At 39.3% G+C, this 18207-nt stretch overlaps 1 protein-coding gene across 4 annotated transcripts in view; it reads left to right on the top strand.

Annotated features, from left to right (window-relative positions):
• The first annotated feature begins 3800 nt into the window (after positions 1-3800).
• LOC126108564 (zinc finger protein 93-like) overlaps positions 3801-18207 on the top strand; it is a 73227-nt gene continuing 58820 nt past the window's right edge. For 2 of the 4 annotated variants that reach the window (XM_049913851.1, XM_049913850.1), the window contains exons 1-3: positions 3801-3989; positions 7133-7221; positions 13518-13650. Coding sequence is in view for 1 of the 4 variants with exons in the window: in XM_049913849.1 (XP_049769806.1) it covers positions 7150-7221 (72 nt within the window). In the remaining 3 variants the exon portion in view is untranslated. Of the gene's footprint in view, positions 3990-7132; positions 7222-13517; positions 13651-18207 lie in introns of those variants that run through there. The other 2 variants (XM_049913849.1, XM_049913852.1) reach the window with 2 other exon arrangements.

The raw sequence follows: 18207 nt of genomic DNA, 5'->3' as shown, positions 1-18207 counted from the left end.
TATTTCTGTCATGATTTGTTTCTTCTGACACAATGCCTCTCCATCTGCAGGCCCGACCCTAGCCTCAGTGTCAGTTTTTCGCTTTATATTGGAAATATGGGACTTCCTATATTTTTAAATACTTTACCAGGCCTGATTCAACCTTGCATAAGGAATGGCACAATAAATCAAGCGTCACTCGAATTCCACTGAACAGCACAAAACTTGTTTACAACACTCCACAGCCTTCTATACCGAACTGTTTCAACCAGAAAATGGCTCCACAGCCTTCTTTACAACACTGCTGTTATGTATACAAAAAATCACAGCCTTCTAAAGCTATATTTACTAGGTTCACAGGACAAATTCTGAATAAAAATTTTCCTCCATTTGGTACATTGAAAAGCGGGCTTGGCGCATTACACTGCTTAGGGTTTTAATTTTTTATGCCATTTGTAGTTCGAATTTCAAGGAAAAAATTTGGGATAATAATCTCAATTATATTTACTATCAAATAAGCAAATAAAAATAATTTGTAAATTTTTCATTATTTCTGCCACTGTCTCCCCTTAATGAATAAATATACTGGGAAGCAGTGGTTAAAATACCAAATTCGTTGAAGAGGTTTCTACATGATGCTTTTGGATTTACACCACAAATAAGTCTTTTGGACTCTAAAAACTTCTGTGCAGTTTGACGAGTTACTCAAGAATATGAGCCCATATGACATTATAGAACGAAAGCAAGCTAAATATGCATGTTTTTTTTTAATATTTAGATCTCCTCCATCTGACGCAATTCACATTGCAAATACAGACTTGTTTAGGTGTTTCAGCAGTTCCGTGGTATGCCCTTCCCAACAGAATTTATTATCAAGTTGTAATCCCAGCAACTTGACACTGTCAGCCTCTTCTATGTGCAGGTCTTGATATGTTATATAAATTCTGGAAGGAAATTTCTTACAGATTCTGAACTGTATGTAGTGGGTCTTTTCAAAGTTTAATGGTGGTGGACTAGGTTTAAACCACTTATTAAAGTCAGTGAAAATTTGATTAGCAGCCATTTCTAAAGCTGTAGTTGATTTTCTATTTATTGCAATGTTTGTATCATCTGCAAACAGAACAAACTTATCATCTAGCAATGTAATAGATGAGAGGTCATTAATGTACACAAGAAACAGGAACGCATCCAAGATGGAACCTTGAGGAACATCACATGTAATTAATTCCCAATAAGATGGAAATTGATTGCTTATTCCACCGGTATTTTGATACAACACCCTTTGTTTCCTGTTAAGTAGGTAAGACTCATATCATTTTGCAGCACTGTCAGTGACTCTGTAGTATTCTAAATTACTTAAGAGAATTCTGTGATTCACACAGTCAAATGCTTTTAACAGGTCACAGAAAATTCCAGTAGCCTCTAATTTTATATGTAATGAATAATGTACATTCTCACTGTTCATGAAAATAGCCTTCTCTACACTGTAACCCTTAAGGATCTCAAACTGTGACTTGGGCAAAATATTATTTGCAGTCAGATGCTTAAGAAGGCACTTGAACACAAACTTTTCCAATATTTCTTTATAAAGCAAGTAAAAGTGAAATTGACCCATTATTTGACAGTATCTCTTTTATCTCCCTTCTTGTAAAGAGGCTGATCTTAATCACATTTTTAGCGAGTCTGGAAATATTCTGCAACAGCTGATCTATTAATCTCTCCTTTCTACAGTTGCCCTTCTGCTCTTCTACTCGTTTTTCGGCCTTTTTTTGTATTACTGAAATACACCTGCCCACAACCGCGCGGAATCATAAAAATTCCTAATTCTTTCCAGCGGCATGCGAGCATCTTTGGCCAATTTCATGTGATCACGTAAGTTCCAGGTAGATTTGTAAATTACCACAATGTTCTGTACTGTCAAAATTTTTCCATGCGATCAGTAATGTCCTTAATGAAAGGTAGGAAAACTTTCGTTTACACAGGCGCTTGTGCATCGCTATGATTTTTGCCCAGCGTTCTTAAAGCTCTGTTTACTTCAGCACACGAATAAACATTATCGAGCAATGCCTTAATGAGCTGTTTTAATTCCATGTCCAATGACACAGGTTTGCAAATGTTCCTTGCTCTGTTCGCCAATGTTTTTATGGTGCCTCGGTTTTGTTGTAGTTGGTGGCTCTAATTCTAGTGTATGTGAGATTTTGGTAAACTATCTGGCTTAAGTTATCACCTTCTTTCTTGAAAACTAGTAGATTAAGAAACTTTAATCTTCCACCTACTCACGATAATCTGACTCTTCAGATTAAGGCCATTGAAATTGTTGTGGAAACGACATAGTTCCTCTCTGCCATACATCCACAAAACAAATGTATCATTTTCATAGAGGAAACAAATATTCAGTTTTTTGTTGGTAGTTTCCAATGCCTGCGTCTCGAATTTTTCCATAAAATATTCGCTATAACTGTGGCTAAAGGGTCTCCTCCGCCACATCACCCATATATTAATAGAATTCATCGTTCCATTTGAAACACAAGGTCGTGAGGCAATATTTAAACAGTTCTGCAATATCAGGAAGCTATTGTTCGGAACCATAGTACATAGCGATACTACATCAAAACTAATTAATGTTTCCTTCGACTGGACCATTATGTCGTTTAATTTACCGATATAATGTGCCCAATTCTTGATATAGGAGTCCAATTGGCCCGCATAAGGTCGTGAGAATGCTGTCAAGAGTACATCATAATAACCTGGAGCATTTTATTAATTGATATACTTTATTCCACCCAACAGCAGATGAAAATTAAGAGCATGGCGTTATGACAGCAAGCAAAACTATTTATTTTACTTGTGGCAGTCCTGTGAACTGACAAACAAGATCAGGTCAAGTGCCCAGTGAGCAAGTAGATTGATTTCTCGTGCAACAGTTGTTATTGTCAGAACATAAGATCATGTAATATTTCAAACAATAATATTGTTTTGTTTCGCTGCAAAAGTTGCCAGAGTATGGAAATACATAGAAAACAACATATGAACGCGATAAATTATATAATTCATATGTTCAATTTGCAATTAGTTGCTGTTATGGCTTACAAACACATGCTCATATGAAAAAGTTCCTGGTGCAGCGAAACGCTCACAGAAAGCTCCTCAGGCTTGTTTGATCCGTTCTGCATACCTTCTGCATGTCTTTTGCAAAGTAAGCAACTTAGACACAGCACACATGCACGTCGTCGAGGGCCATTGTGTTCGCTATGACGACAGAGGTCTATCTGACGCGTCCCAGGTAGAAATATTGCGCTGCAATATTGTACCGTTCTTGGCGTCATACTTTCGGACAACGTGTTGACACAATAGTAGAGAACGTGTGAGGGCCGTTAAAACAAAACGTGCACGGTAAAGTGCGCAGGCCTTTTTTAGGATTTGTAAAGAGAGATTTGAAATACAGTAAATAATTGTGGAATTACTACAGGCACTATGACTACACCAAATATAATTAAAAGAAGCCTTAATCATGCAGTCGCCAGCGTATCATTTGAAACGATAACACAACAAAAATCTACTAAATTACAAAAAATTTTTACTGTGGAGAATACTAGCCATGTAGCCCCCACCCCCTACCCCGCAGTTTAATGTGAAATAATTTATTATATTCTAACTTAAAAATCATATTAGGAAACAGATGTCAAATTTTAAAGAAATACAAGTAAAGCATTTATAAATAGTCAGAAAACGAAGAGAGCACATTCCCTTGAAACAAAAGCAGCCTTTATTGGGTTAGTCTTCCAAAGTTTATTGTCTTTGAGCATAATGCTAAACCCAAGCAGAAGCCATGTTGTGATTTGTGAAACAGTGTAATTTCGGCGTCCAGATGATAAATAAGCAACTGGGTTTTGTAAACTAGGATGATGCAAACACGAACATTTAGTCTGGAAAAAAGCTGATGCTCCATTAGTATTATTATTATTGTTGATTTGAACTCACGGAACCAGCAAATATCTTTTGATTCTGTGGTGAGTATACCAATATAGTATTGTACTAATTTACTGTTATTTACCGCGTAAACTTGAAAGTGATTTTATTCTGTATCTAAACATCTGTGATTAGATCACCTTAAGCAAGTTTGACGATATTCTCAGACAACATGTGAATGCTTCAGGTTATGTTTATCGCAAGAACCTACTTATTTTCAATGATTAGGTGAATTATGACATGACTGATTTTCATACAAGAATTTGGCACATATGTGTACGGACATTGGGCAGATGTGAAAAATACCAGGTCGACGTGAATATAGGTCTATTGCTTCTAGGAAAGTGCTTGTCATTTTCACCCTGTCCCATAAAATTATTACATGTCTCGTTGTTGAATCGCAAAAGAAACAATCTATATAGTATCCAAATGATGTAAAAATGTTTGCTAAGGGACAAGTTCGTATTATGAGCTGTTGTATCATATGGCCCAGTACTTCAGATTCAAGTGCCTGCGGTTATTTTGTCAATTCAGGAATGGTTCGGATCAAAGAAAGTACCGTAGCTGTTTAGAATGCTTAGGGCGTTCATCTAGTGTGTACTGCTCCACAGATCCCTAAATCATGTGTAATAATGTGCGTGCTCCAGCATAGTTTTGTGTAAGGATAATAGAACAGGTTTTCGAACGTTTTTAAAGAAAGGGTAATTGGTCCAGGAATTGATATCAGAGCCAAACAGAATGTTGGCAGTTTCACTAGGTTTTGTAAGGCAATGAGTATTAAATGTCAGTGATCATCAAGAATTAATTGTTCCATTGCATGATGTGAGGACTATAGTATGCAGCATTCTTTAGTAAATGGATGCTGACTACCAGATGACAGCAGTTGCTCTAAATTGAGTATACAACTATTAATCTGAACGAGGGAAGCCTCAGAGGAGAAGCTGTATTAAAAATGCACATTAAAGTAATCTAAAAAAGTGTGTTTTGCTTTCTGGTGAACAGTCTTTGGCATTTGATTCTAATTTTGTGCGTGCCAGCCCAGAATGAAATAATTGAATGAATAAAATACAGAGTGAAATGTGGGTTTTGATTTCACTTTGGTTGATGATCAGTACAAATTCTGTTCTATTTTTATTGAGTGTTAATAAACACATGATTATACACCTGTGGGATTATGGTATACAGTAAGATAGTGTCAAAATAAAGCCACAGGCATGGCATTAATGGAGCTTGCGGACACTTAACAGTGAGAAACACACACAGGCCTTCATCTAAGAAATTACCCTAAACTCCATTTTAACATTTCTTGTTCATATATAAAATTGAGTGTGACTATAGTAAATGGTATTTTTTTGTAAATTCACTATGCTGTATTGCTTCATCATAATTCAGTAGTTAGAATTCATGCAGAAGAAATAAATTACGTTTTCTACGGTGCTTACAATAGGACAGTGTACCTTAAGCCAGTGCACTTGTTTGCACTGCATATGATTCTGATGTTATAATATTTTGAAATTGTGTGTTCTCAGGGGTGCCACAAGTTCTGGAAATCACTTAATTTCAAACATGTCAGGGAAATATCAGGGAAGTTTGGAAAAAAGAGAGAGAGAGAAACCAACACTAAAAACCTTGTTTCTATCTCAGTAGATAAAATGGTTTGTTTGCTGATGTCAGCATCATCCTGGCTGGGTGCCGCTTCCCTACTCCTCATTCCTAGTGCTTCTCCTCTCTCTCTGCCACTCCCTTCAGCTTTTAGTCATTCCTGACACTACTTCTTGCCACTAGCATAGAAGCTGCTGATGAGAGGCAGGGAGGCACGAGGAATGCTTTGTTTGGATCTGATTCTCAGAGACTGTTGGGCAGTGGCCGGAGGTGGCGGTCAAGTGTGCACGAGTTATGTTTCAGTGTTTGTGTGATTGTATGTTTGCTCCTATTTTCTGACAAAGGCAGTGGCCGAAAATTTTGTTGTGAGAGTGTAGTTGTCTTTTCTATGTGCCTGTCTGCGGCTCAGCGATCATCTTTATGGTGAGTTGCTACCTATCCTCATTAGTGCTGACTCTCATAGTATTTGCACAAGTTATCTGTTGCAGGGATTGATCACTGCAGTCTTATTTCATCAACATGGTGTGTGTGACATGTGAATAGCTGGTCACACAAGTGGACTTCCAAGGCGGGCAAACCACAGGCCATTTCTGCCTATATGAACCCCAGCATTTCCCATTAATCTGCAAAACCTGCCTATCTGATATAGTCTCATCGATCTACCCACAGCCAGGTCTGTTTGTGTGAAACATACTGCAGGGGATTTTCTTGGTTTGTCTATGGACCTGGGACTGCGATGCTCCTCGGTAGGCCTGAGGCAACAGGCAGTGGATTACAGGAATTGTGACTGTCTGACAACAAGTACATTGCACAGTACAGCATTGTATAGACATTTTATTTATTCTAGTACATTTTGGCACCTTGAAAGTAGTTTCTATATTAGGAAGTATGGACAGTAGTAAGAAGAAAATTGTTGCAGTCTTTGGTGGTTTGTGTGCTATGTACTCATATATTTCTTGAAAGAAAAATCACACAATACCTCTAAAATAATAGGTGGGTGATAACTGACAATAACGAACATAGCAGGCAGTCACATATAGTGTTGGTTTACACAACTCTTCCTCACTTTATGTACTTCTTTTGAGACACACATTTTTATGAGGTTATTTCTGAGATCTGTCTTGCAACTCCAAGGAAATGCATGTTCTTTTCACCAAATGTGTTTTGTTTTGTTGAAAATATAATAACAAAAGTGGTCTTAATGATATAGACCATCTCAAACAGTTCATTACAAAAGATGTTGATATTAGTGCTTAAGATTTTTGCTCACACGGGGGAGAAATACAAAAGTCATTTATATTTTTTGTCAAGTCATATCCTTACTTACTCTTCAGATACCAAAATTTATCATGGAAAAATACCAAAACTTGTCTGAAAATCAGGGAATATTACTTGGGGAAACTTGTGGCAACCCTGGTTCTGACCCTTTGAAACCCGAAAGTTGTAACTCAGCTCTTGAAATTTGAATCTGTATCCTTGCCCAGTGTTAAAAGTTACTTTCTGTGTAGTGACTAATTTTCTGTAGGCAGTAGTGGACTGAAAATTGAGTATAACTGATTGTATCTGATTCATTGTTTTACAGGGACAGAAACTGTAGTCATGGTCAACAAGAAAAAGATTTGGACAAAAAAAGAGGGAACAGATGAGATATGTACTGAACCAGGCTCTATGGTAAGTGACCTTGTATATCATGCAGTATATTGTGGGAATAAATATAATTCATATTGGGTTGATGGAACTGAGAGTAATTCAGCCTAATGGTTTTTTTTGTTTTTGTTTTTTTTTGTTTTTTAAAGAAAGAAACAGTAATCTGTTGATGTTAAATATGACATTTTACAACACTGTGTTAAAATTTGGTGAGTGCCAAACTACGCATAGAAAGGGGGAGAGATTTAATTTTTGATAAGAATGAAGATGATTCTATGATGAATATTAGCAATATAAGTAAATTTAAAGATAGTACAGGTGCAGGTACTGCATAATAATATTACCTATATAGTATGGAAAAGGAATTGTGTTTTATTTATTAATTTAGATGTGTATTAGGTTTTAGGATACCACCAGTCTGAAATGGCTTGTGACATAGTTGTGCTGTTTTGTGATGTATTGTGTGATGTTGATCTTCGGTGTGTTTGATATGGAGTGGAAATGAAATAGGGTGTGGAGTATGAAGAGGGGGCATGATCTGGTGGTTTAATTATGTGACAACGATGTGTTTGGGAGGTATGTTACTGTGTCATTTAGTATGCTTTTGTCATCATGATGTAGAGTCTATGAAATCATGGCATAGTGGAGTATATTGTGCAGAATATTGTCATACAAAACGGAATGTCGTAAAATTTAAACTGTATTCTTAGGTGCATGCGTAACCATTGAGCAAGCAGATCAAAATTTTTAATTAAATCATGGGAGAAGGTAGGTGGATCAGTGTTTATTAAAATATTAAATGTTCGACTCAGTTGTTAATAAACATTGATCCACCTACCTTCCATGATTTAATTAAAAATATTGGTCGGCCTACCTTCTCCTATCATTTCATTAAAAAAGTTGTCACTTGCCTCCTCCCATAATTTAATTAAAAACCATTGATTCACTTATGATGTTTTTTTTTTTATTTTCTCATGGGTTCCACTATCTTGTCCTATGTGACTCATTGTTAGTCATGTTCACTTTCCATAATTTACTGTGCATACAGTTACCAGCAGCAACAAGCAATGGAAAAGCCGCTGACACCATAAGTGCACTTTCACTCAAGGCTTGAGCTATGTAGGTGAACTGGAGAGTGGGATACCACGTTTTGTTGTTGTGGCTAAGATTTATTGGTATTTAGGGTTAGGGTTGAACTATATAGGTGAACTGGAGATTGGAATACCAGTCAGTCAGTGCATTGGTTTGCATGGTATTTGTATTTTTGCAGGTGTTTTGATTGTTGTTTTAGTTGCCATATTGGATATGCTTGAAACTGGGGTTTTTGGCATGGTGATGATGTCATTGATCAAAGCAGATGGATGATATCCCAGTCTCTAGTAATCCCATTTACTGATTTCAAATAATTGGTTTGAAAATGAATTTTAAGATACTTTTACTACTGTGACTGTTGTTAGAAGAAAATTTTGTAATAGTCTACATTTTATCTGTCTTTGAATGTATAAATGAGGCCTCATTAAGACCAGCAGCACTAAAAGTTCAGTTGTAGATAAATTTTATTAGATGTTAATTATTAGTTATGCAGTCTGATAGGTGCAGAATGAATGGGTGCAGAATGAATGTCTGTGTTGGCAGCAAATTTGTGACAAAAGCCGTGAGGCTACATATTGAATATTGGCATGTTTGTTCATAGCCGACTCCTACATTAACTTCACATTGTCATAAATAATGTCTGTAAAATTGCACAAGTCTTATATAAAACTGAAGCAGTTGTTGGTGTAAATTATTGGATACATTTCTTTGTAACTTCAAACCTGACTAAGGGCTACCATTTGGAAGGTGGTCAGGTATAGTAGGTAAACAGATTCACAGGTTGCCATTAGTCAGCGATGCCTGAGGGAACTTAGCTAACCACTCAAACTACTTCTGAACACTTGTTTTGTAAATAAAACTGCCTTTTCCTGCTGCTAGTTACTATATTTAGCCCATACGCGTTTCGAATTTTCCTGTTCTAAGGCATTATCAGTGGGCTCTACAACAATACAGTATTGTGAGTTTTAGATTATCTTCATCTGAAAATATAAACAAACTTGTTACTTCTGAACAATCTGTGTTGACCAGTTCTGTTTCCTTTCCGATCTGTCGTGGGTCAAATTGTTCCATTTGCATTTTAATATTTGTAAAAATGCTTAATTATAGTTAGTACAAACTTAGTGATAAACTTAGTATTAATTTGACCAGCAGTATCACAACTGTAGTCCTAAACCAGCTCCGTAAGAAAATGTAAGAAAGTAACTAAATACACTCAAGATTATTAAACTCAGTGGTAGGGTGGTAGAATGTACTGATACAGGGCTTTGCTTTGGAATGTGACATCGCATGCTCAAAATGACACAGAACCGATTATTTATTTCAATTTTATATTATTATTATTATTATTATTATTTGGAATGAAAATTATCACAGATTGATGTGAAATATAGCCTAAGATCTAGGTTAGTTTGAATGTTGACAGCTTGATTGAAAGTTGTTAAAGCCACCAAATGGGATGTCATTAAATTAGCTGAAATCTGTGTTGTGGTGCTTTATTTTAGACCTGTTGGATCATTTGTCTTGGGTTAAAGTCGAAAGTATATGATTTTTACATTATCATCGGTCAGTATGATGGCCAACATTCTGCCGTATTTTGACATACAGAATTTTGCCAGATAGGCAGCTTGCTGTGCAGTTCGCATTAATGCTACTGTATCAGCTAGTGTGACTTCGATCCCCCTTCTTGAAAATGGGAATCGTACATGGCGTTTCCCCGTATAGTGGAATTTCAGTTTGTTGGCAGCAGGAGTGGTGAGCAATAATGTGCCTGCATTTAAGTCCAAAGAATATAGGCAGTCCTGCTTCAATCGCAGGCTAATGCAGGCTGCTACACCACCTGATTATCTGCAATCGTCTTTCGCAGAAAGGATGAACCAGAACCTGAAGTCCGCCCTCATCGCTTGTCATTTAGTCTCACAGAAACAATGGTATTTGCCCCTCAATTGGCTATCCTTTGCCTTTAACCCCACCCACCACTAAACTCATGAGACCACTCCCATCAAATTAATGTTCTTCTCACTGAACTCTCGATTGGCCAGTTTATGGTGATTGAATGATTTGTTGCTGGAGCAAGTAGATGCGTCAGAGATAAAGTGGGAGGCAGCTAGGAACAACATCAAGCGGTACATCATCAGGAGAAAGACTGATATAACAAGCATAGCCAGGCAGCATTCAATAAGATAGACAGTGAAGTGTTCTTCAGAAACTTTTGGGCGCAAAGTCAAGGCAGTCAAGGTACCACATAAAAACTGTTACCACATTTTGCAGGACCGTATGTGCTGGGTCACCAGCTGTGCTCAGCACCTGGTAAAAGCCTCTTAACCAGCACATAAGGTCCTGCAAAATGTGGTAACAGTTTTTCTGTGGTACCAAGACAGGGTGAAGAAATCACATGCACCTGAACCAGTTGATGGTGGAGCAGGTACACAGTGACCATAGGGCCTTAGGCAAAGGAGATTCTGGCACCCATCCGTACTTTTGCTTTAAGAAGGGAAGGTTGAGCCATCACTTATCACTGAAATGATTAGTGTATTGTTTTTTTTCTGCACTTTGCAGCAGTAAGATTGGCTGTGATCCCATATTTAGGCACATGAGAACGATTTGAAGGGAGTTGTCGTAGCAGCAAGACACGGTTGAAGTTTCGTTGGTTACCAAGAGAGGGCAGTGACCTCATCAGTTGTTGTAGCAGTACTAGTTGTGCGGTGGTCGGTGGTGGGCCATATGAGCCCAGAGTTTTGTTTTGCCCCATTACTGTAGTAATGCTTGTGAGTGAACAATATGATGTGAGACTTCGCACTAATAGCAGAACTTGCTCCCATTACTGTAGTAATGCTTTTGAATGAATGATGTGATGCGAGACTTCACATTAATAGTGGAACTGGTCCTTGGCTACATCTGGAGGACAGTGCAGCCATGCAGAGGCCTAAATACAACTGTCTGCATCCTATCACCATGACAAGACTTCTACTACTGCCCTCTGCAGCTGTGTTAAATCTGGTTGGCAAGCTGTTTTCCCATCCAGGATCATTCTTGTATGGTTAACTGCTGGGTGTCCCTTTACAACTTTTGTGTTGAGCTGTGGTACCTCAAGTGTGCTGTCACATTTGTGTGTGGGTGTTTCTCACCCCATAGGTGCCATTGTGCTGACAAGTACTACCTGCGTCTATTGCATAATTTACTGAGTCTAACTTAACAAAAGCTGTGTAAATTCTTTGCACTATATAGAGCTTGGGTTGGGGAACTTTTGCTGGAGTAATATCTGTTTAAATCCCAATGCTTGGCAGGTTCTATAAGTGCAACTTTGGTAAAGCCTGCTATTTTGTTTGAAGAATGTTGTATTGAATAGCAGCATGTGTAGTCTTAATTGTGGGTCAACCAAAATGCTGATAAAGGGTTTTCTTGCTGCACTTGATTGCATACTGTTAACCTCTGCTCAACTGTGTGCACAAGGAGCTAAAATTATGCGATGCCATTTTTTATGTAATTCTAAAGATGTAATTTTTACTGCTTTGCAGAGTGCTAGATTATTTCAATAAGCCTCCTACTTTTAATGGTTAAAGTTGCAAAGAAAACGTTTTACATGCTTTAAAGCATTGTAATTTGCTTTAATAACTTTGAGCTTATTGACTACACATGCAAAGCTTGACTGCCTTCACAGTTGGTGTAAAACGAGCTATGTTCTAATAGTAGGTTTGGCATGTTATAGAAGGAGCTTTTTTTTCCAAAGCAGCTGGGCTACACCTAATGTGTTTCTTCCTGACCAGGACAAATAAGTGGGTCTATGACTGTGGAAGGCTGTAAGTTTGAGAAGTACTGTAATTGATGCATGCATTCTACCTTTAAGAACCTTTTTTCTGATTTAAAACTCTGGCTTGTAAATAATGTTTTTGGTGTTTTAAACTATTCAAACGATTTCGAACCCCTTCGGAGCCACCAGCCTTCTTAGTCCTCTTTCAAGTAATTTTGTGTAAAGTGTTTGCATTGAACAAGTGGACCATCTGTAAAGTCTTTTCTTAAAAAACCTGTTTTGTTTTATTAAAAAGGAAAGCTATATTTTGCAACTAAGTTTTGTCACAAGAAGAAACCAGTTATTTTAGTGAAGAAAGTTACTGCCATTTGTGTTAAATTAAAATATATGTTGAATTACAGGTTTTGGCACAGGAGATCATTCTGAACTTGCTTACAAAAAAATCATTTTGAAGTTACTGATACACTATATTAAGGCGCTACCACCTGTACAGGAAGGGTGATATTACTGGAGACAGGGCTAAGGGCGTTGTGGCTGTTTTCATTCATGTCAGATGACACCCCTCCTCTGTCCTTCTTATGACAGGCATAAAACCAGTTTCAGTGGAATCTCTCTCATTGGTTAAAATCATAGTGTTTGCCTTGTAGCTTTCACCTCATGATCTGTTTCATGCAGGTACACTGACAGACCTCTTCCAGGGACAGCCCCACCCATTCACCCACATGGGTGATTTCAGCGCATGCAATGTTCTATGTGGTTTGACTTCCTCTTTTTAGAGGAGTTGAATTGAAACTTCCTGGCAGATTAAAACTGTGTGCCCGACCGAGACTCGAACTCGGGACCTTTGCCTTTCGCGGGCAAGTGCTCTACCATCTGAGCTACCGAAGCACGACTCACGCCCGGTCCTCACAGCTTTACTTCTGCCAGTATCTCGTCTCCTACCTTCCAAACTTTACAGAAGCTCTCCTGCTAACCTTGCAGAACTAGCACTCCTGAAAGAAAGGATACTGTGGAGACATGGCTTAGCCACAGCCTGGGGGATGTTTCCAGAATGAGATTTTCACTCTGCAGCGGAGTGTGCGCTGATATGAAACTTCTTTTCTTTCAGGAGTGCTAGTTCTGCAAGGTTAGCAGGAGAGCTTCTGTAAAGTTTGGAAGGTAGGAGACAAGATATTGGCAGAAGTAAAGCTGTGAGGACCGGGCGTGAGTCGTGCTTCGGTAGCTCAGATGGTAGAGCACTTGCCCGTGAAAGGCAAAGGTCCCGAGTTCGAGTCTTGGTCTGGCACACAGTTTTAATCTGCCAGGAAGTTTCATATCAGCGCACACTCCGCTGCAGAGTATAAATCTCATTCAGGAGTTGAATTATTGAGCATCTTGCCCATTTAGAGGATATCTGCCTTTTGAACTCTGATCAGATGGTACACTTTTCCTTATCTGCAGGGTCACATTCAGCCATTGACCTTTATTTTTTGCTTCCCAGGTATTGCAGACTCAGTTTACTGGGAAGTGGGCACAGAATTGCTTTTCAGTGAGCACTTTGTGGTGTTGATTCGACTGCCGACTTGGGTGGTAGTCGACAGGAGAAGCACGAAGATGGATGATTCAAATGGCAGGTAGGCCATGCTGCAGTCAGCAGGTCATCTCAAAACAACAGGATTGTGTACAGGAGGTTGTGGACCACATAATCTGTGAGATCCAACAAGGTGCTGCAAATTTCAGTCCCCTGTCTAGCAATCACATCAGACAACAAGCTGTCCCTCAATGGTATGACGAATGTCACAAGGCTGTCAGAGCCAGGTACACAGCTTTGTAAAGATTCAGATACCAACTGATCACCAAAAACCTATCTGCCTTCAGATTTGCAAAAGCACAAGTGAGACAAGTGATAACAGAATGGAAGGTGAACTCCTGGGAGGAATTCGCAACTTCCATTAATTTGTCCATGTCCACTGCTCGAGTTTAGGACTCAACAAGGCACTTTTCAGGCAAGGGCAGTTTATGAATCTTTTTGAAAAATTGGGTCTTGATGGATGCGCCAAAAGAGATGGCTCAGAGCTTAGCTGAACTTTTTTTCAGTCGCTGTGTCATCCAGACAAACTCCTGCTTTTCAAGCACTTGGTAAGACTGTGGTGATGAGGAGGCTCCACTTGTCATGTAATGGAGAGGTGTACAAGCTTTCATTCCCCATGTGGGAATTGGAATCAACTCCATCTGTGGCCAGAGGCACTGCTCCAGGACTAGATCAGATTCATTATGCCATGCTCTGTCCTCTGTGCCCTGAAGACAAACACAAACTCTAATCTCATTTCAATCTAATCTGTTTTGACAAACAGGTCCCCCAACTTAGAAGTCAATATCATTTCCTTTACGGAAATCAGGCAAGGATCATACTGATTGTTACATGTATTGATGTGTGATCTTTACCAGTTGTATGGGTGAAACTCTTGAATGCATGATTAACCACCATCTCATCAGATTACAGGAATCCAGAGGTCATGTATGCTGGTCCTAGAACAGTTTCTGGTGCTACTGTTCTGCCTTTGAGAACTTAATTGTACTGGAGATGGCAATGCAATTCTTCCTATGTTGAAACCACTTGGCTGGTGTGTATTTGGACCACAAAGCATACATCACCACTTGAAGGTACAACATCCTTTGCCAAGTTTGTGAGTGGGAACTGCGTGGATGTCTGCCACATCTTATCCAATCCATTTTCAAGGACAGGTGCTTTCAATATCGAATTGGAGATTTGTTGTCTTATTGCTATGTTTAGGAGAATGAAGTCCCCAAGGCAGTGTACTCAGTGTCACATTACTTGCAATCCCTGTCAGTGGCATCTCCTTCAGCCAGGAGCTTTTTGTTCGTGGATGACTTCACAATCTTGTACTCTTCCTCTGATCTTATAATGACAGCAAGGCAACTGCAGTTGACCAGGAGGAGGCTGAGAGCTTGGGCTAAGAAAATGGGTTACCAAATAAGACTACACATGTCACTTTTAAACACGCTTGTTGAAGTTTTAGCCAATGAGAGCTGACAATGTGGAACAATATTTTACATTTTAAGGATACTGCATGGATTTTGGGTCTACTGTTTGTTTCTAATGTGGCTGGTGCACCTGAAAGACTGGATTTCGGAGGTCTTCAGGTCATTGAATATTTTAAAATGCATTAGCGGAAAGGTGTGGGTAGTTGACAAGTCTGCCTCCTGCATTTGTACAGGGCATTTGTTAGATCATGGTAAGATTACAACAGCATGGCTTAGGGATTAGCCCATATGTCCTATCTCAAAATGTTTAATGCATCCACCATGAGGGCATTCGGATATCATCTAGAGCCTATTGGACCTGACCACTTCAAAGTCTGTGTGCAGATGCTGGTCAACCACTACCCAGGATTTGGCAGTACCTACTTTGGCTCAACAGGCCCCCAAAATAATAGCGTTGTCTCAGTCATCAGCATATGGTGCAGCATCCACCCCAACTTTGAGAGGTTGTTAAAGGATTTGCTCCATGTCACCAAGCCATTTGGGATGCATGCAACTGAATGTCTGAGATATGTGGATGTATCAGACCTCAAACAGCCGGGGGTGGAACAAACTGCCACTTTGGTGTCTTAAGGGGCCCAAAGTGATTTTAAGCTTGACACAGTAGAAGAAAACTAGTACTCCAGCTTACATTTTTACAATTCTGTTTGCTTCAATTTTAAGTACAGCCCACAGTTTTATTATTATGTATACAGATGGATCCCAGCAGATGAGTGATCTTGGTTGTTCAGCTGTTTTCACTGGTACAGTTTACAAAGTACATCTTCTGGAACAACTTGCCAATTATGATGTGAAGTTGGATGGCGTTGTGGCGGCACCTGAGCAGATTTGCAGGTATTGCGTCCAAGAGTTCTCATTTGCTCTGACTTACTCAGTGCTCTACTGGCGGTCCATCAAATGTATTCCATAGAGCAGTTGATTCAGCGCATTATGACTTCTTACAGTGGCTCCAACACTGTGGCAAGGAGGTGACATTTTGCTGGGTACTTGGATGCATCAGGGTACAGGGAAATGACAGCCAGCAAAGCAGCCAAAGATGCATGTCCCGTGCATGCCATTATATCATTATCTGACAGATGAATTATGCATCAGTGGGAAACTGAATGACTGGAGATGGCAGAAAACAAATTGCGGTCACTCAAATTTACCACACAGGCATGGTGGATTTCATGCCAATAGAAGAAAGTGCTGCTCGCCAGACTGCACGTAAGATATAGCCCTGGTTTCCTGCTCCAGCAGGAGGAGCCACCACTCTGTGACATTTATGATGTCCAACTTTCCGCTCAATAAAATTTGGCTGTGTGTGTCTTGTATACTGACATTAGGACAGCCCTCAGTTTGGCTCAAGATTTGCCCTCCATCCTCACTGATACGGACACAAGTGTTACACAGCTTCTGTAATTGTATGAGCTGTCAAGCCTCATCCCTAGAGTACTGGAGAGGGGAGGGGGGGGGGCGGACTTTAATATATTATAAACTACTCGGCATATGGCTTCATCTCCATCCCCTCCTCCACACAAAAATGACATGCTGACTTTCCATCGGGCACTGATGAGCGTGCTGTTGAGCACCCCACAGCCAAAATTACCACCACCACTTATGTGTCAGTGGGTCGTATGGAGCACTGTCTCTCTCATATACTAGGTTTTGTCTGGTTCAACAATAAAAAATGTGTTGACAGACGAGCAGCAAGTCACAAATGGGCTGCCAGAAATAAGACAGACATTTACATCTCAAAGTATTGGCTGCAAGAACAAGAAAATTCTACAAAGTGAAGTTAATTAAGGTTCTCTCCCTACTTAATACATACCATTTAAATATTTCAAACAAAGGTATATGACTGGTTGACAGAAAACCAAAGTTACCTTGTAAGAGTTGTGGAATTTGTAAAATGTTGAATTTGGTATTTACCTTTGTATCAACCACAATGAAATTGTTTTGCATCATTCTGTTGCCGTTTCAAAATTGTGAGCCCATACCTATTCTTTCGTTATTGCTTCAGCTAACATGGTAATAAATTGTTGTCATATGTTCAAGTGAGCCGCAGTAATATAAAATAAACAGGGGGCTAGGCAAGAAAAAATTACAATCCGTGCAAGAAAATGACTCGTATTATGAGCTAGGAGCACAATATGTAAATGTGAGACTTGTCTAAGAGATATTAATGATTGAATAAGCCATTGGCTGTGATGCAGCTGCACTATTTAATGGTTTGAGTGGGTCATTACTGTGTGGTGACACCTGTCTGGGGCAAGAGAGTGATATAATAAAAGTTTCTGTCCTTATTGTACAATTAAACAGTGCTTTAGATCATATTATGTAACTACAGGGTTATTACAAATGATTGAAGCGATTTCACAGCTCTACAATAACTTTATTATTTGAGATATTTTCACAATGCTTTGCACACACATACAAAAACTCAAAAAAAATTTTTAGGCATCCACAAATGTTCGATATGTGCCCCTTTAGTGATTCGGCAGACATCATGCCGATAATCAAGTTCCTCCCACACTCGGCGCAGCATGTCCCCATCAATGAGTTCGAAAGCATCATTGATGCGAACTCGCAGTTCTGGCACGTTTCTTGGTAGAGGAGGTTTAAACACTGAATCTTTCACATAACCCCACAGAAAAAAATCGCATGGGGTTAAGTCGGGAGAGCGTGGAGGCCATGACATGAATTGCTGATCATGATCTCCACCATGACCGATCCATCGCTTTTCCAATCTCCTGTTTAAGAAATGCCGAACATCATGATGGAAGTGCGGTGGAGCACCATCCTGTTGAAAGATGAAGTCGGCGCTGTCGGTCTCCAGTTGTGGCATGAGCCAATTTTCCAGCATGTCCAGATACACGTGTCCTGTAACTTTTTTTCGCAGAAGAAAAAGGGGCCGTAAACTTTAAACCGTGAGATTGCACAAAACACGTTAACTTTTGGTAAATTGCGAATTTGCTGCATGAATGCTTGAGGATTCTCTACCGCTCAGATTCGCACATTGTGTCTGTTCACTTCACCATTAAGAAAAAATGTTGCTTCATCACTGAAAACAAGTTTCGCACTGAACGCATCCTCTTCCACGAGCTGTTGCGACCGTGCCGAAAATTCAAAGCATTTGACTTTGTCAT

Source organism: Schistocerca cancellata, chromosome 11 (genome assembly GCF_023864275.1).
Source record: "Schistocerca cancellata isolate TAMUIC-IGC-003103 chromosome 11, iqSchCanc2.1, whole genome shotgun sequence".
Lineage (NCBI taxonomy): Eukaryota > Metazoa > Arthropoda > Insecta > Orthoptera > Acrididae > Schistocerca > Schistocerca cancellata.
This window is presented reverse-complemented; position numbering and strand designations above follow the sequence as displayed.